The sequence below is a fragment of the Thunnus maccoyii genome, chromosome 3 (assembly GCF_910596095.1).
Source record: "Thunnus maccoyii chromosome 3, fThuMac1.1, whole genome shotgun sequence".
Taxonomy (NCBI): domain Eukaryota; kingdom Metazoa; phylum Chordata; class Actinopteri; order Scombriformes; family Scombridae; genus Thunnus; species Thunnus maccoyii.
In genome coordinates, this window is record NC_056535.1 from 14,256,178 (window position 1) to 14,273,503 (window position 17,326).

Genomic DNA, 17,326 nt, shown 5'->3' on the forward strand with positions numbered 1-17,326 from the left:
GCCCCTCCAGTCCCACGCTTTGCACTATGAATTTTGTAAAAATAATTGGCACATATTGGCTTCTGTTAGTCTTATAACAGAGCAAATGCACACAGTCAGTATACTGACAAGAGTCAGTATAAACACACAGTTCATACCGAGTCTTGTGCAGTGCGAGGATCTGCTCCAGGTGGACGCTGCGGGGCGCCCTTCTGCTTTGTCCTTGCTTGCACGCTAAGCACCGCCCTGCTCCCCTCTCTCTGTTTGCCTGCTGCACGCTAAGCACCGCCCTCCTCTCGCCCTCTGTTTGCCTGCTGCACGCTAAGCACCGCCCTCCTCCCTCCCTCTGTTTGCCTGCTGATTCCGGACTCCGTGAAGACGCCCTTAGCAACAACACACAGCAGCGTCGAATAAGATACTCGTACCGCAGACAGGACGGATTAAACACCACCACTTTATTGCACCGACTACAGGTGAAGGCTATTGTCCGAAGGGGATGCCTCGGTTGTTTCTGCAGTTGAACATGGGGCGTGAGTTCAGCTAGCGAGCAGCCCCAAGCTGTCCCGAAAGGAGGGCAATTCCGGGGGGTTCAACGAGTGGTAGCATCGCTGTTTGCTAACCGGGAATAAGCACGGGAATGGTGCTCTGGATCGACTCACTGTACCGACAGAGAGAGGCGAGGGGCACACGGGTCAGACCACCAAGCTGTAATAATTGGACTCAAACTATTTTTAAGAGAGGGAGCGGCTCTCCAGCGGACGATTGTTTTTGTGGCTGTGCGAGCTAGCTGGCTGGCTAGCTGAGGGAAACGACCCCCACCGCCCGCCTGCTCAGGTTTTTCCAACTGCAGCCAAGGCTAATGTTAGCCAGCACACTGAACACACAAGTGTGCGGTTTAAATAAAAAACAAGGATAAATTACAGTTAAAATCAAGGAGAAAGCTAGCTAACCCCGAAGGAGGAAGATAACCCGAGTTAGTTCAGGAGAAAGCATAACTCCGGGGTACTTTAGCAAACACGCACGGCAAAGTTTTAAATGCTATTAGCTAAGCTGGCTACGTGACTCTACTTTGAATCTTTGTTTCACACGTTGTTTTTTTTACTTTGGATTTTTTTTCACTTCGGATGCTGGCATCACATTTTAAATGCAATCATGATGATAATAAGCAGAAAACCAGAGGGCCCAATAGCAACAGGTAACCTCAACAAAGTGTTTCAAGTCACTTTTTTGTTTTCTAAATGTTGTATTGCATGTTTGCTTGCTTGTGTTTGATGTATAGGTTGTTTTAAACTGAGCTGAAAAGAGATTTCATGTTCAAGTTAATCAAATACTAGCTGTCAGCATGTCGTGGCTTTAGTTTCATACTCAAGCAACTCGTGGCATTTACATAAATATCTTGTGTCTAAAATGGCTTTGATTGACAAATTTTTTTCTTAGCTCCAGGCTTTACATGTCACGTCGTGTCATTCCGTAGACAGAACGGACAGATGTAATAAATGTCATAATGCAGCCCCTGTCTTACAAGTTGTAAACATGTTTTCTTTTGCTTTGATACTCTGTTTCCATCACGAGACCTCTTTCTCTAAATGTTTTGGAAGAGAGTCCAGGAAGCGCTGCGTGATTTTTACGTCTTCCCAGTAAGCAATAATTGTCTTATCAAAAGTATGATAAGAGTTTACAACCGCAGCACCTTCCTTGTAGAAACTGTTTTGGATTTTGTACCATGACTTACATTGTTGATAAGCAGCTTGTTATTGTTTTATACGAATATGGGCGCTGACGTCATCTTTGTTTCATTCTGTTTTGTGTGTTTTTGATTACTAGCATTTTTTTAACTTATGCATATGAGAAAATGTAAGATATGTTTTTTACATTGCTCTCAAGCATTTGGCAAAGCCTAGCCTGTAGCCTATGGTGTACATTGGACATATTGTCTTTAAGGAGACACTTTCCTGAATACTAGGAAGAGGAAGACAATAACCTGTGGCTTTATCTCACTGGCACGTTTAATGACACATGATCTGCTGTTTGTGTGTTTGCTTGAACCTTGTTCTCTACCCTTCACTGTACAAAGAAAGGGGGGGGGGTTCCCGTGCGGAGAGCTGAGCACCAGGTGGACATAGTAGGCTGGATGTTTGGTTACTTAGAAGTTTGGGCTCTGTCTCATGTTTTCTTTCCTGGTAAAGCTTGGACAACAAAATCAGATGCTGTACAGAAAGTACTGAGCCCCCACTGAGTGATTAGGAATTTGCAGAAGGCTAATGGGGTCTGTGCTTGCCTAATATTGTGTGTGTGGAGCCCTAATGCCTCTGTTTGCTGTGCTGTGCAGGTCTAATGCGTCTGTATCTAGGCAGCAGGTCTAATCTGTCCCGGAGCTGCTCTGTTCACTAGAGACATGGGCTCTGACGCACCTGCACATGGTTACGACACTCTCAGGAGCTTGTCAGAGAGAACACCAAACCTGCCACAGTTTTGGGATTTTGCTAATGATCTAACCTGATACAATAATAATATAAATGGCTTATAGGCTACTCAACCTCATTTGAAGCTATCAGACAGAGATTAATACTGGCAGCTTACTTCCATTGCAGTACAAACTTGTGTTAGCTAAACGACTGTTGCAGCAAACAGCCGGCTGATGGGGTTTGTCATTTGAGTAAGTGGCTTCCTCCTACAGTCCCAAATGCCGCTCTCATCCATCTACTGTCTGTATCATCTCGCATTAGGTGTTTGGCTCAATGCCACCGAGGTGAGTGCGCGTGCACAGCATTATTGAATGACAAGCACCCGCATCCTTCCTTATGAGCTCTATTTCTGAGCACACCTGGTGTGAGCAGTACATGACTCGGCCTGAATGGACAGATGGGCAGACGGAAAGATGCTGTCGTCACAGAGGCATCTGTTACCCCCATTAGGCCAATAATACCACTTGCAGCGCTAGCGATCTGGGACCCTAAGCCCTATCTAAGCTGGTCAGGTCGGAGCCCTGGACTTGGATACAATGTATTGGACACAATAGATACAATGGATGAATCTGCTAATAATGGGCTTTTCACAGTAAATGTGGGTTAGGATGTTGTGGCAGACAATATGCATCCCTACTGGTTTACAGAGAGCAGCGTGTAGTGGGCTGTCCTGCTGAGGTTAGCTCCAGGGGTTTGTTGGGTCACACCATGTCATTTGTTTTAGTCTCAAGGCAGTTATTGGGCTTGATAGGTTGACTGATGAAATAATCAATGGAACTTTGCCTCGTCGGAACAAACAAGGGATTGTCTGCCTCTTTGGAGAAGATTAGATTGCATTCTGTAGACTTTTGGACGTCATTCTTAGCCTTGATCCTGTGTTGCAGATTTGATGATTCCACATTGTCACACTGATTTATTTGTTCTTCTTTGTCCCCTCAGCACGCCATGGTGACGGCCTGTATGACTCGTACATGAGGACAGACCACATCCTTAAAGACGAGGCGGATACAAACAGTCCGTCTGGGCTGCCCCCCATGCCCAAACACACAGTAAGTATACGCACAAACACACACACACGTACACACAGAGCCAGTAAAGCCCAATTTCCTGTGCTGAAGCACGCTCCGTCTCCAGACATCCTGTTCCTCAGAGAGATATTCCCCACTCAGCCCTGTTCCTGTTCATCCCGTTTGCTCCCGCCCCTTTCCTCGGTTCAGTCTTCAGCAAGGTGGTTAGCTTATCTTTTATCTTGTCTCCAACCTGTGTAATTCAGTCAAGTCTTTATACCATTCAGTTTGAATACCGTAACATGATGTGAGTAATATTGATTGACTGCCTGAGGGTACACGAGTTCTCCATGACTGTGTCAGATTAGCTAACATGAAGTAGCCATTTTGTCTCTGCAGCTAAAGTAAATACAGAGAGCCATCAGCAATTTACAGCCTTGTGAACTTTTGTAGTTTGAATGTGCAAAACAATGTATGTCACTGTTCAAAGGATGTAAATTTGCCACTGTATATTGACGTACTGTATGTAGACTGGAACAATTAATCAATTAGTCGGATCAACAGAAAATTAATCGCCAACTATTAATGATAATATTAATGATAATTGATCAATTGTTTTGAGTCATTTTTTAGTAAAAAATGCCAAAAATCTCTGGTTCCAACTTCTTAAATGTGAATATTTTCTGGTTTCTTTAGTCCTCTGTGATAGTAAACTGAATATCTTTGGGTTGTGGACTGTTGGTGGGACAAAACAAGACATTATAGGTTGCATCTTGAGCTTTGGGAAATGACAGACGTTTTTCATCATTTTCTGACATTTAGTAAACCAAACAACTAAACGATGAATCGAGAAAATAATCAAGAGATTAATCAACATCGAAAACAATCATTAGTTGCAGCCCTGGTCTCAATTCGCTTGATAGATGACTGCCCTCATCTACTCTGACAAATGACTTGACAAAAGAACCAAAAAAAACATTGTAGATCTGAAGTCTGCATGTAGTCATGCATTAATGAAATAGCTTATTGGCTTTAGTTGACTGACCCATAGATGTCATTCTAAGTTGTTGTTTTTTTTTCTGATCATTAGATATAGTTGCTGTTCTTTTAGTTTCCTATCTTTGGACTGTTGGTCAACTTTGAAATCTGGTAACAATCTATGAAGGGTAGTTGTCTATTTTAACATGTTTTGCATTAGTTGAACATCAAAAAAAAAGATCAATACTGAAAATAAATGTTAGTTGAAGCCCTTGTGGGCTATCTTTCTGCTATGGTTGCCTCTCTGAATAGCCCCTTTGGCAGAAAATACTCACACGCACACACACAGACACACAGACAATGATACTCCAAAGCCTCTGACACCAGCAGAGGAAAAAAAAAGGCCGGTTTGATATATTGTAAAGATTTATTGGGCTTGAAAATGTGACCCACAAACAAAATCACCCATCAACATTCTCCCCTCCTCCCCTTCTTCTGTCTCATGTAATCCTCCATCAGTGGGCTTGCACAGAGGTTAGGCCTAGTTTTCTATTCTAGTGCTGTCCTTCTTCCTTTGTTTTTGCTGTCATGCTCACTGCAGCCCTCACAGAGGTAATATCCTCAGCTGAATGTGACTGACAGTAGCTCGCCCCAGTTCAGAGTGTTATACAGTGTTCAGAGTTGCCTCGTTCTCTGTTAAATGAATTGTAGTAGCATTTTTAGTTCTGGATCGTAGTCCAACTTTAATGAGCGAGATGACGGACGGAAATCTTTTTTATTATGTCTGGGAACCAAGTTATATCCGTGAATGAGAAAGATTTGCTGATGTGTGTGACAAAGGTCTGTGTGTATACTATATGTGTTGCAACTCTATTTGTGCCTGAGAGAAGGAGGAAAGAGTACTTAGGTGTTTCTCTGACAGCAAAGGGATTAGCTCATCTCCATCTGTTGCACCATGCAAATTTGTGCACAGAGGACTCTCAACCCTTAGTATCACCAGTGTTAAAGAAGAGTCACACTCGTCTCGTCACTTTTTTTTTCCCCCAATTGTACCCTTTGCCTGGTAAATCAATAATCCATCACAGTTGGTGCTCCACATCTAGAAAGCTTTGATTTTTTTATTTTTTTTTTATGCCAGCGTTTGTCTGTGTGTGAGTGAAGGGGCTCAATCAATGACATTCACTGTGTTTGTAGTACAGCTTTGGGACAACAGCTGCATGAGACCCTGGGTCAGCAGTAGGGCTGTTGTAATAAGTTAAGACTATATGGTTTCATGTATGGAAACCCATCCTGCATTCCATCTCTATTTTAGGACTTGAGCTTGCAACACATACACACAACAAGCTGAATCCCCTTTCAGTGGAATATGTCAAATGTACGCCTCCTTGTTGTGTTGTCTTCATCAGCTGTGTTTGGAGCCTGAAGCCAAAGGCTCCACAGGGCAGCATAACAAACTAAACACTCTGCTCAGTAATGCGGGGGGGGGGAGACATTAGGGCCAAAAATCTCCCCTTTCTCAGATGGACAAAACCACTGTATCATTAAAATAAGAAGTGCTCATGTGAAAGAAGGACAGCTAGGAAGTTAATATGCCTCTTCAGCATGTCTGCATATAGAAATCCCAAGTTGAGTTTGTCAAGTGTGTCTTATTAACAGCCACACTGCTTCTACAATTTAAGAGTATAATCTAACTTTAATGACTGTCATTTCCCTTGTGCTCCATAATCTTGTGGAGGGTTCTTTCCGCTGGTAAGAGAGACAGAAGAGAAGGAGAAACAGAGAGCGAGGAGGAATGAATTCCTGGGGTCGCTGAGACTAAGCTGTTTACTAGCAGGCGAGAGCAAGACTCTACAGCTTTCCTCAAGCTCTTCTAACCTTTCAGGTCATCCCTGGCAAAGGTGGATTGTCACTTTTAAAGCTTATGAATTGGGCACATGTGTTTAAAAAAAGGATCACAAAAGTTGCAGTAATTTATTAGTCTGCATCCAGTTCTTGTTGCTCCCCTGGAACTTTCTGCACTTTAAGTACATGTGAAATTTGTACTAATCTTTAGTTGTGGAGTATGTTTTAGTGAAAATGCCAAGCCACTATTAGCAGTCATGTTGAACCCCAACCAAAGTTTCAATCCTTTTAAGACGTTAATCACTGGAATTTACAAATCAAGAAAAGATTATTGCAAAGCTTGGCCAAAAATCGCTTATACAGTTTCACCTGATCGTTTACTGGTAGCAAACAAACAAGTAAGGCGGTGTGGATAGTTGTGCATGTTATATGTGTGTTGGGGGTGGGCCTGTCATTCCTTTCAATTTCCCACCAGACTGGCTCTAGATCCAGTTGCACTGGTTTTCCCAATGCTAGCTTTATCTCTGCTAATGACTCTGAAGTTAGCTTTTGATATTTAAGCCTGATTGTAGACCTGTGATTGTGGGCTCAATCGTGAATTCGTCTAGAATCCCTCACTGCACTCTTTCATGGTGTTTTTGCTCCAACCACATCCAAATCACTTCCACTGAAGCACCTGGCAGTGTGTAGAGGTGATATGTAAATAGATATGTCTGGGGGCCTACTTTGATCCTGTGTTTCTTGCTAAATGAGCCTGAAGACTTTTCAGCTCTTTCCCATAGATTATACATGAAATATTGACATGATTTTCAAGTGTCCAGCAGCCTCTTTTTGCAGTCTTTTGCAGGCTACATGCAACCCTTGTTGTGCACTGTTGTGTCACTAGTCTGACTCTGTAGATATTGTCTGTAGCACAGCACACAGAAACAAAGAGGTACTCTCTTCACTCTATTGAATACATTCATGCAACACAATAAAGCACATGTCTTCTACACAGTGAAGTACAATAGACATAGACTGCATAAACTAGAGTGGAGTGTTTGCCAAATGGATTTTCTAATGCCTTTCTTTTTGTCCATTGTCTGTCTGTCTCTTCTTCCTCTAATAGGTTGTCAGTAACAAGGGCGTAATGAGGGATCAGGTAACCGTGCGAGGTGGCCAGCTAAAGGTCAAGTACCTGTATGAAGACTCCACCAACAATCGAAAGATCAATGCCATAACTACAGCAACCATTCAGAACAGTGGGACCACTGGTCAGATGCCCAGTAAACCTGCCCCAGTCTCCAGCCTGTCCAAGGAGCACAGTGTAGACAGGTGAGAGAGATGCAGGCATGAAGATGGTGAAATTAATTTTCATACAAGAGAAATGTCGTTTCAGTTGCTCATCACCATGTTTTCTGTCATTCTTGTTTGCGACAGCACTGAATCCAGTAAGGGCTCCAGTGAATCCTCTGGCTCACATGGAGTTGGGAATAGCGGGAAGCTGTGTGGCCCTCTCACTCCTGACCAGGCTCTGAGACTGTACCGATCTCAACTGACCACCCTGGAGCAGACAGAGATCCACTCCTACCCAGACATCTACTACGTGGGACCCAATGCCAAGAAGAGGCCTGCCGTTGCTGGAGGCAACAACAATTGTGGCTACGATGATGAGCAGGGTGGCTACATCCACGTCCCCCATGACCACCTGGCTTACCGCTATGAGTTTCTCAAGGTGAGCCACATGTCTTTTGCTTGTATATTGACGAGTTAAAAAGCTATCAATTATGATTGAGTGTCTGTGAAACTACAACCGTATCAGATTTTTAGCTAACCTAGTCTTTATCTCCCTCTCTCTTTAGATTATTGGTAAAGGTAGCTTCGGTCAGGTGGCCAAGGTATACGACCACAAACTGCAGCAGCATCTGGCTCTGAAAATGGTTCGTAACGAGAAGCGTTTCCACCGGCAAGCGCAGGAGGAGATCCGCATCCTGGAGCACCTGCGCAAGCAGGATCGCAGCGGCACCATGAATGTTGTGCACATGCTCGAAAATTTCACCTTCCGCAACCACATCTGCATGACCTTTGAGCTGCTGAGCATGAACCTGTATGAGCTTATTAAGCGCAACAAGTTCCAGGGTTTCAGCCTGCCTCTGGTGAGGAAATTTGCTCACTCTATACTGCAGTGCCTGGAGGCCCTGAGCAGGCACAGAATCATCCACTGTGACCTCAAGCCTGAAAACATCCTGCTCAAACAGCAGGGACGCAGCGGCATTAAGGTAAGACACCTGGCACACTCATGGATGTAGCCTGTGAAATTATGTACAAGCTCTATAACAGGTCGTCTTGCATCTGATATTCATTTTCACTCACACAGTTCTTTCTTCTCCCATCTCTGCCAGGTGATTGACTTTGGCTCCAGCTGCTTTGAACACCAGCGGGTGTACACCTACATCCAGTCTCGTTTCTATCGAGCTCCAGAGGTGATCCTTGGCTCGCGTTACGGCCTACCTATCGATATGTGGAGCTTCGGCTGCATACTGGCTGAGCTGCTGACTGGCTACCCCCTGTTCCCTGGAGAGGACGAGGGTGACCAGCTGGCCTGTGTCATGGAGCTGCTGGGCATGCCTCCACAGAAGGTTCTGGAGCAGGCCAAAAGGGCAAAGAACTTCATCAACTCCAAGGGCCACCCTCGCTACTGTGGAGCCAACACCCTGCCCACAGGGGCCACTGTGCTGACGGGGTCTCGCTCTCGCCGTGGTAAGATGAGAGGCCCTCCAAGTAGCAAGGAGTGGAGTGCTGCGCTCAAGGGCTGTGAGGACCCCACCTTTACTGACTTCATAAAGAAGTGTTTAGACTGGGACCCCTCGTCTCGTCTAACCCCCAGCCAGGCACTCAGGCACCCTTGGCTGTATCGCCGGCTGCCCAAACCCCTACCTGGGACCGAGAAGAGCCAAGGGCCCACTGTGAAACGGATCCCGGAGCACCACAGCACCTCCTTCCCCTCTATCCTGGCCAAAGGGGGGCCTGGCTTAGGCACCACAGCTGCCAACAACAAACTGCGGAGCAACATGATGGGAGATTCAGGGGAGGCCATACCACTTCGCACGGTCCTACCCAAACTTGTCTCTTAGAGAGAGAGTCCTTCTAATCTCCTCTCTCCCTCCACTTCCTCCTCCTCTGCACTCCTCAGGAGGAGTCAGAGTGCAGGAGAAAGTGGAACCTAGGTTTTAAAACTCGTTTGGTTGTTCTTTTATTTGTTTTCTACTGAGAGGTGTCGACACCCCCAGTTCCTGGTTTTTAATATTAGCTGAACAGAAAGAGAGAGACAATAAAAGAAAAACTCTAAAAAGTTTTTATACAGAGGATTTCCTTGAGCGGCTGTGGAATTTCTGTATACAGCCATTGATAAGGTTTGATTTAGATAATGCTTTTTAAAAAAAAAAAAAAAACTTCCTCGTGTGAGTGGACAGCTTCGTAAATGAGCAAATGTTTTTAACCTGTGTGTGTTCTCTCATGAGTGTTTTGTTTTAGTAAAAGACACTCAAGCACACCTGCACTGTCACTTGTCTTTCTTAACACTCAGAGGACACCATCCTTTCTGGGGAAGTGTTTGTACGAGTGAAACTTGAAAAGGGCTACAGAGATTACTCTTACAGGTTAGAGTTACAAAGCAAAGAAAAAAAATCATGCTCTAGTGTTTGGGCCCTGCACACACTGACACAGTTGACAAAAATGCCTTCACATAGGTAATGAGGGATTGGCATTATGCAGTGAATAATTAGGAGAACATGTTTTTAGCAATAAGTCTTCACCTCCTCGTTTTGTTTTGTTTTTTTTCCTAATACTGCTCTTCTTTTCTACCTTTCCTGATCCCTGGTGCTTGCATGTCAGCTCAATATGTGACATTAGTATGTGTGTGTGCTTTAGCTTTGTGGTGCTACTGTGGGAGACATCAAGAGGGTATAGGACAACCTATTTACAGCCCCTTCTTCCTCCTAACTCCCTGCCTGAGTGGAAAGAGGGGGGTTGGGAGGACGGTAGCTCCACTCTAACTCTGTCACAAAGGTGTCATCGCCACACTCGGTACTTCACAAAATGGTTTGTGTGAGACTGCAGTGTGAGGCTGGCTCACTGATAGATATATATATAGAGAGAGAGAGAGAAAGAGAGCTGCAAGTCATTGCACATACACACCTGTGGGGTGATTGCCAGGAAAGTTGTCTTCACAAAGTTAAAGTTTGTACGAATGTCACCCTCCCATGCCCCTAATTGGCTGCTGTGATTGTTGGCAGTGGTGCATTAGTCCAAATGGAAGAATAGTGTAAGGAGAGAGAGATCATGGGATAATATGAAAGATGGTATGTTAAATATGAGCCAAGATGTATTTTTTTTTTTGTTTTTTTTTTCTCTCTCTCTGGGGGAGGTGTAGAGGAGACAGGCCAGTGACAAAGAAGGGTTTTTAAGGTACTGAAGAAAGAAGTGTTTCTCAGGGAGACATACTTGATACATCCCTTACTCTTATATACGCTCTCTTCCACTCGCAGTCCTGTTTCCTGACTATGGATGAACATGCATGCAGTTCTGTCCACTAAGAGCGAGAGAATGCATACATGAGTGCGTCTGCGAAGGGGGTCTGCATGCTCCACAATCTGACCTAGATTCCCCCCCACCCCACCCCACACACACACACACACACACACACACACACACAAAACCTCTTTCTCGTTTTCTCACTCTTGTCTCATGTAGGGCAGGGAACCTCTTAAACTCACACATATACTATATAGTGAATTATGGTGCTGTCCAAACGCGCACACACACACACACACACAAAAACACGTCAGGTGCATGTTGTATGGACCACACCGCTCAAAGAGTTCTTTCTCTCGTCCCTTGTTTTCTAAGCAAAACTGTCAGGGATTTCTACTCTGTCTCCATTTTTTTTATAGAAGTGGTTTCTATTGCTATTCACTCCAGAATATCAGAGGATGTAATATTGCAAACGCAGAAAAAGAGAAAGTTGTATACTGTCATGTTGTACTAGTGGTGTGCGTTAGTAGGAGGATGTTTGGTGTTCCAGCATGAAATCACAATCTGTTATCAGACTGAGTGACTATGAGAAGAGAAACTGTACAGTAACCAAATGAAGTTGTGATAGTTTCTTTTTCTAAAGAAAATAAAAATGATTATTAACTGAAATGTGCTGCTCTGGGGTGATTTCTGGTTTGAAATGCATTGATTGTGTTAATATAGACAAAACTAGATAGTTAAACTATAAAGGTAAAAGTCGATTTCATCTATTGATACTCTGTATAAAGCAAATATGCCATTTTTATGTCAAAATTCACCAAATCTAGCATTCACTGACCACAGACAGCCAGATAACATTTTGTCCATGAACCCTATAACGATTTCTTATTTTCAAGTGCAGTTTTGAGGAAACCTTTTGTTCTCAAGGGAGATCTGCAGGGATAATAGACGAACAGACAATAGACGAAGAGATACTTCAGATGATCATTCCTCATTTGTCACATAACCTGAACCTCTTGTAACCGGCGGTAACCAGTGTTGCTTTTGCCATTTGATACCTGGGGCCCTGTATTATGAAACAAAGTGTGTCTTCAGGCGGCGGTGAATCAGTATAAAGTGAGTTGGATTTCAGTCAGTGATTGGGTTACAGATTCAGTGATTATGTGGAGGCTGATGAGTCAGTGGCCTGTGACACAACTTCAAGGCAGTGTGTGATACTGACACTGTCTTGTCATTATGCACTTACATGAAAGTTATGAAAAACTGAAGTTAACAAAGAGTGTAACACACGTATGTGAAGACTGACATCTGATGTCATCCAGGTCACAGGATATTATGTAAAAGTGCAAGTCCAGTGATAAAAAGTGATGAACGTAATAACGCTTTAGTTCGCTTCTTATTGATGGGATTATCTTGATATACAGTAGGTCACAGCGAGTTAGACACAGCTGCAGCCAATAAAGTTAATGACGGTTATAGGTTTGTTTACAGTGAGCTAATGAGCAAGCGTTGACAATACTTGGTGTTATTGCTAGTTTATAACAGCAGCTGTGTGTACCCTGCCGTGACATGTGAAACGGGTCTGTTGGGTGTGTAGTGATGTCACCTGCCTTGTTCAGACTGCCAGACAAAATCCTTTTTTTTTTTTTTTGGCATAGCCTATCTAGATTGTATCCAGATTGATTTTCAGAAAGTCTGGACAGCGAAAAAAACACATACAATCTTATTTTTTTGCAAATCGGATCCAAATCACATTTGGAGGGGGTTTGAAATACGATTCAAATCGGATTTCTACAAATACGTGTCAGTGCGGACGCTCTGGTCGCTCAAATCAGACTTTAGTGTCTTTTGCGTCACTCGCAACGCGACACATAACTATGACGTCAAATCCGGAGTGACGGAAGTGCATCAGAGCGGCTGAGCAGAATCAGCTGCTACTAGCAGAGCGGTATGGATGACAACACGGAGCACAACAGTCCGTGGACAGACGCTGAAATAAACTGTCGACTGGGACTTTGGGGGGGGTGATGAATCTCTATTTCTCATGCTTCCGCGTTGGAAAGCCGCGTCACCAGCGTACGTAGTTATTGACGCCTACGTCGTTACCACAGCAACCCATGCAGATAGGCTGGCAACGTCTGGACACAAATCCGATCTGATCACTTGCAAAAAACAGTGCGGACAGTCTGTCTTAAAAATCAGATTTGAGAAACAAATCTGATTGGCCTGCAATCTGAACAAAGTGAGCTCAGGTGCTCACTATTGTCATTCTAGGAAATTGAGACAGTACTGGACATCCATTGTGAAGATTAATAAGGGTGTCCTGCCTCTTCTTCACTAGCCAGTTTTATCTTGTTTTCACCAATATAACTTTAATATCTATCTGTGAAACCTCCTCATTATTTGCCCCTGTTTCCCTTCTGCCCTATCTGTCCTGTGTCCCATCTGTACGGGCAACAGGAACAGACTCACAACTCCAGCAACACAACCAGAAATACTCCTGTGAAGAAGAGAGCGGGTCAAGAAGATGACTCTCCGGTAATAATGGTGACGATAGACTTATCATCTCCTGTAACACTGATGATTCATGAATGTTTACATACGCAGGCTGGTGCCCTGAGGAAAGAAAAAGTCAGGTATACACACAACAGGAGGAGGAACCGGTTGAGCAACATCACCTAAGATGAGAAAGGTGATGTTTGGTGATTGGGTGGTCGGGTATGTGTAGAAGAATTTCAGATTTTTTTATGCCAGCTGATCTTGAAAGAATGAAGGTCGCTTCTTGGTGAAATGACGTGGGTAGGCTATTATTACATCTCATCAGTCTGGGCATGTTTTTTTCCATTAACAGCAAGCCAGTGTGCCTTTATTAACATGTTTATTCAAATGACTATGAGATCACACTGAGCAAGCAAGCAGACAACATATGAGGAGACAAGACATGTTCTTATTTTGGAGAGCTTAATGGGATTTGAGCTTTAAAATACTAAATGTTGTGTCTTGATATTTATATGTATACAGTAGTCATGTTATTTTGATATTAGTTGCGCTGTAGCAAATTAGATTTTTAGATCTGATGTTACTGAGTCATGTCTATCAAACGTGTTTTAAATATGTTCAATTCCTTATTTATCCTAGTTTTCCTCTTTCAGGTGTATATCTATGAGCTCCCTCTTCAGAGTCACACTAACAACATAAAGTTGTCTTTAAACCCTAAAAAAGATTTAGTCTCTCTCTATTAACTTAAAAGCAGATTAGATCAATCCCATTAGACACCAACCCAGTCACCTTCTGACCATATGGTCTAATGCTCTACTGTCCGTACATCCCCTTTGGCATACTGACTTTTATTCTCTGAAAACACACACACACATTCAATAGTGTTTCTCTCCTCTCCTCTCCTCTCCTCTCCTCTCCTCTCCTCTCCTTCATACAAGAAGGTTTTCGACCACTTTAAGCCTGCAGACCATATGGAGCCACAGCAGGATGTCATGTTGTGAGTGTCGACGAGGGGCAGAGTGGTGACATCTCTTTGATTACCTTGCAGGCTAAGAAATCTTGATTTGCTTGTTGGTCCATTTCTGGCTCAAGTTGTAAACATCTCTCTACATCTCTCTTTCTCCCCACATGTCTGTCTCTATGCTGCCTTTATTTTCATCTTGATGAGGTCATGTTGAAACATGTGATTAGATGTGATTAGCTACAGCAGCCAGCTGTTGACAAGACACACATGAATCATGGGCCAGCGTGACAACTCAACAACAAATTTTCAGTTTAATGGGTTAATTGACCCAAATTTCCAAAAAAACTTTCTCACTTCCCCTAATTGGTAACTTGACAAAAACTGTCTGCATGACTAGATACTACTAGACATAAGTAAGGAAATATGGTTTTGGTATTTTGACTTTATCCAAAAACTGCTTTGAAATGAATTCCTTTTTACATGTGAAGAGCCTCTTCAAGTCCTTTGTCATTGTGCTGGCTTCTTTTCTATATGATGGAACCAAAAACAAACAAATCAATCATTTAATCCAGCAGTTTAAGCACATGCATCTGCATGATTGTGACTGCCATTGCTTTAGATTAGTTTAAAAAAGGCATGTTTGTTCCATAAAGGCTTTCATAGTGTCAATAACAAGAGCTTTGTACTAAATGTTCATTCTCTCTTTAAATTCTCTCTGTGACAGCAGACAAACACAAAAACAGAGAGACTGATTTGTCTTCGCAAACTGGAAGGATTGCCCTGAAGGCTGGCAGTACTTATATTATGTTTTTGTTTGTTCACATATTTGCATGTTCTAAAATATTCTTTATGTGGTTTGTTTGATGCCAGCACTCCACCAGAGGAACTGTCTGGACTAAAGCTTCAATCAAAACAGTGGCTCACCACTCCACATTGGTCCAATGCAAGGTCCTCTGTACTTCACTCCTTCATTTACACAAGCCTTATTTTTGCTTGAAGTTGGAACGGACAATACAGTTTCTCTCTCTCTCTCTCTCACACACACAACTATAAACACACACAGTCCTGGGTCAGAGAGTGCAGACACACACCAGAGCTATGTGTGTCGTCTGGCTTCGGTCCACTGGGACAGCTGAGGTACGAACCAGGCGATGGAAGCGGCAGGAGAATGCCACATTAGTACCCCCCTGTTGCACCAACACACACACTCAGAGAGAGACAAACACAAGCCCCCACATGCACAAAAACAGACTACAGCCGACTCTTTCTTACTGATATGCACACAATGGCACTCACAGCTGAGCTCACACTCATCACACACACAAATGCACAGCTGAGCACATGTCTACACAGGCAGAACAGATGCAGATCGCTGGGAGAGGTGGGGTTGTGCTCCAGGAACATTTGCCCACCCAACCCACCAATCTACATTCCACACAGACTGCAGGGTGGAGGAGCTGTGCACATGTGCATGCTATGTGTGTTTTTTTTTTTTTTTTTTGCAAAAGGCATTTTGTTGAGAGCTTTAACTCCTTCTCACTGGTTGAAACCTTAGCTGCCCGTCTGTTCCTACAGTTACAGTATTTGCTGCCTGCATATGCAGCCCCCATATTTAGGTTTTCAGTTTCCTTGTCTTGTTTACATGACCCGAGTGGGTCACAGTTGGGACTGGAATAGCAGATGACTCATCCCCTGTCTACAGAGATGAATCTGACTGTCTGTCTGTCTGTTTCTCTATATGTGCGTGTGTTTATGTGTGTGTAAGTTCACATGTTTTTATGGTTTTGTCTTTCCAGTTCTCTTATAGCCTCAAGGAAGCAGGTCTGGATAGCAACACTCTGGGTAGAAGCTCCAAGAGCACATCAAAGCAATCATTTTGCAATATCTGTAAACCCACCCACTCGAAAGCTCCACGGAGGTTATTTTCCACATTCTGTTCTTCTTCAACTGTGTAAAATGAAGAGGTGGATGAATATGTTTATTATGAAACAGGTAGCTCAGAGTTTCAATTTTTGATTGATCCAAATACTGTTTCGTAATGACCCCTGACCATTGTGTTTTTGCACCTGTGCTTATATTAATATCCTACTATAATGTACAAAAACAACCTAGCCATGGCCATGCACCTTTTCTTTAATCCTGTCTGAGCTATAAAGAAACAAAGATATAACTGTATTCTCACATGTAACATCTGATGCCTCTGTCTTTCTCCACTACATCTTCATACTGTCTATTTTTTCTCCATCCACTGCAACAGTGAATAAGCTGATCCATCTAGTAGTGAGTGTGTATCTGTTATGCTTCCATGTGCAAATACTCATTTAGTTAGCTCATTCAACCTCTGGTAAAAGGGAGTCAGAGATAGAGTAAGCATGTGTCCTTATATGTGCAGTATTATCACTGGAAGCCATAAACGGCTCTCTCAAACGACTGTCCTCAGAAGACTTCAGAAAACACACTTCACTGTATCATACTACCCCACTTCCTCTGTCTTTTTTCTCTCCATGCATTATTCTCCCACTCTATATCTCCCTCACGTACACACACTCACTCACACTGCCAAGGTTATGTTCTGATGCTACAGTGCCTTGTGACTTGGATGCTGCAAGTGGTTATGTGCTGTACTTGATGTGTAGCTGTCACTGACAGAATGAGACTTGTAGGTTATCTGTGGTAAAGCTGTATGTCGCCTGTTGTTTAGTAAGACACCTAAAGTCTTGAGTCTGCTGTTGTCACAACCTTTCTGTTGCTGGGTAAATGGGATATTTATGGTTGGTTTCAGATTTCACGGAGAAGACAGGATAACCTTTAGCAGGGAATTTTTGGAGTTTGGGAGACAGTCATCTGTCGGTGTGAAGCTTGGACCTAGTTGCAAGCTCACCTTAGTTTATCTCCTTACTGGTCTCAAGTCACTGCTGACATTCACTCCACATTAATTGACCTAGTTTTGGAAGCATTTGTAAATCTGGGAATTGCATTTGTAAAGCAAAAAAGACAAAAAAGGCAAAAAGAGCATGCAAATATCTGGAACTAGCCTGTCCCTCCAAGTTTGTGGATGTATGTGTGTACATACACGACGC

The 17,326-nt window shown here is 43.3% G+C and overlaps 1 protein-coding gene and 1 long non-coding RNA gene across 4 annotated transcripts; both read left to right on the plus strand.

Moving 5' to 3' along the window:
• Window positions 1-304: 304 nt before the first annotated feature.
• On the plus strand, window positions 305-11,081 carry dyrk3 (dual specificity tyrosine phosphorylation regulated kinase 3). Of its 3 annotated transcripts, none has more exons than XM_042406999.1 (6): window positions 305-1,174; window positions 3,384-3,493; window positions 7,380-7,585; window positions 7,691-7,985; window positions 8,113-8,529; window positions 8,653-11,081. In XM_042406999.1, the coding sequence occupies exons 1-6, from the start codon at window positions 1,132-1,134 to the stop codon at window positions 9,382-9,384; spliced, it is 1,803 nt and encodes a 600-aa protein (XP_042262933.1). In that variant the 5' UTR covers window positions 305-1,131; the 3' UTR covers window positions 9,385-11,081. The 3 variants fall into 3 exon arrangements, with proteins under 3 accessions (XP_042262933.1, XP_042262936.1, XP_042262934.1); XM_042407002.1 differs by having other exon boundaries at window positions 305-452; XM_042407000.1 differs by lacking the exon at window positions 305-1,174 and adding an exon at window positions 1,510-1,616.
• A 1,604-nt stretch (window positions 11,082-12,685) lies between these two features.
• On the plus strand, window positions 12,686-16,431 carry LOC121894341. Its single transcript, XR_006095522.1, has 2 exons — window positions 12,686-13,475; window positions 15,117-16,431. It is a non-coding gene; the product is annotated as an uncharacterized LOC121894341 (long non-coding RNA).
• The last annotated feature ends 895 nt before the right edge of the window (window positions 16,432-17,326 follow it).

Coding starts and splice junctions, on each gene's coding strand:
- dyrk3 (XM_042406999.1), top strand. CDS start 1,132: ATGATGATAATAAGCAGAAAACCAGAGGGCCCAATAGCAACAG. Junction 1,175..3,383: donor AGAGGGCCCAATAGCAACAG/GTAACCTCAACA, acceptor TTGTCCCCTCAG/CACGCCATGGTGACGGCCTG. Junction 3,494..7,379: donor CCCCCATGCCCAAACACACA/GTAAGTATACGC, acceptor TTCCTCTAATAG/GTTGTCAGTAACAAGGGCGT.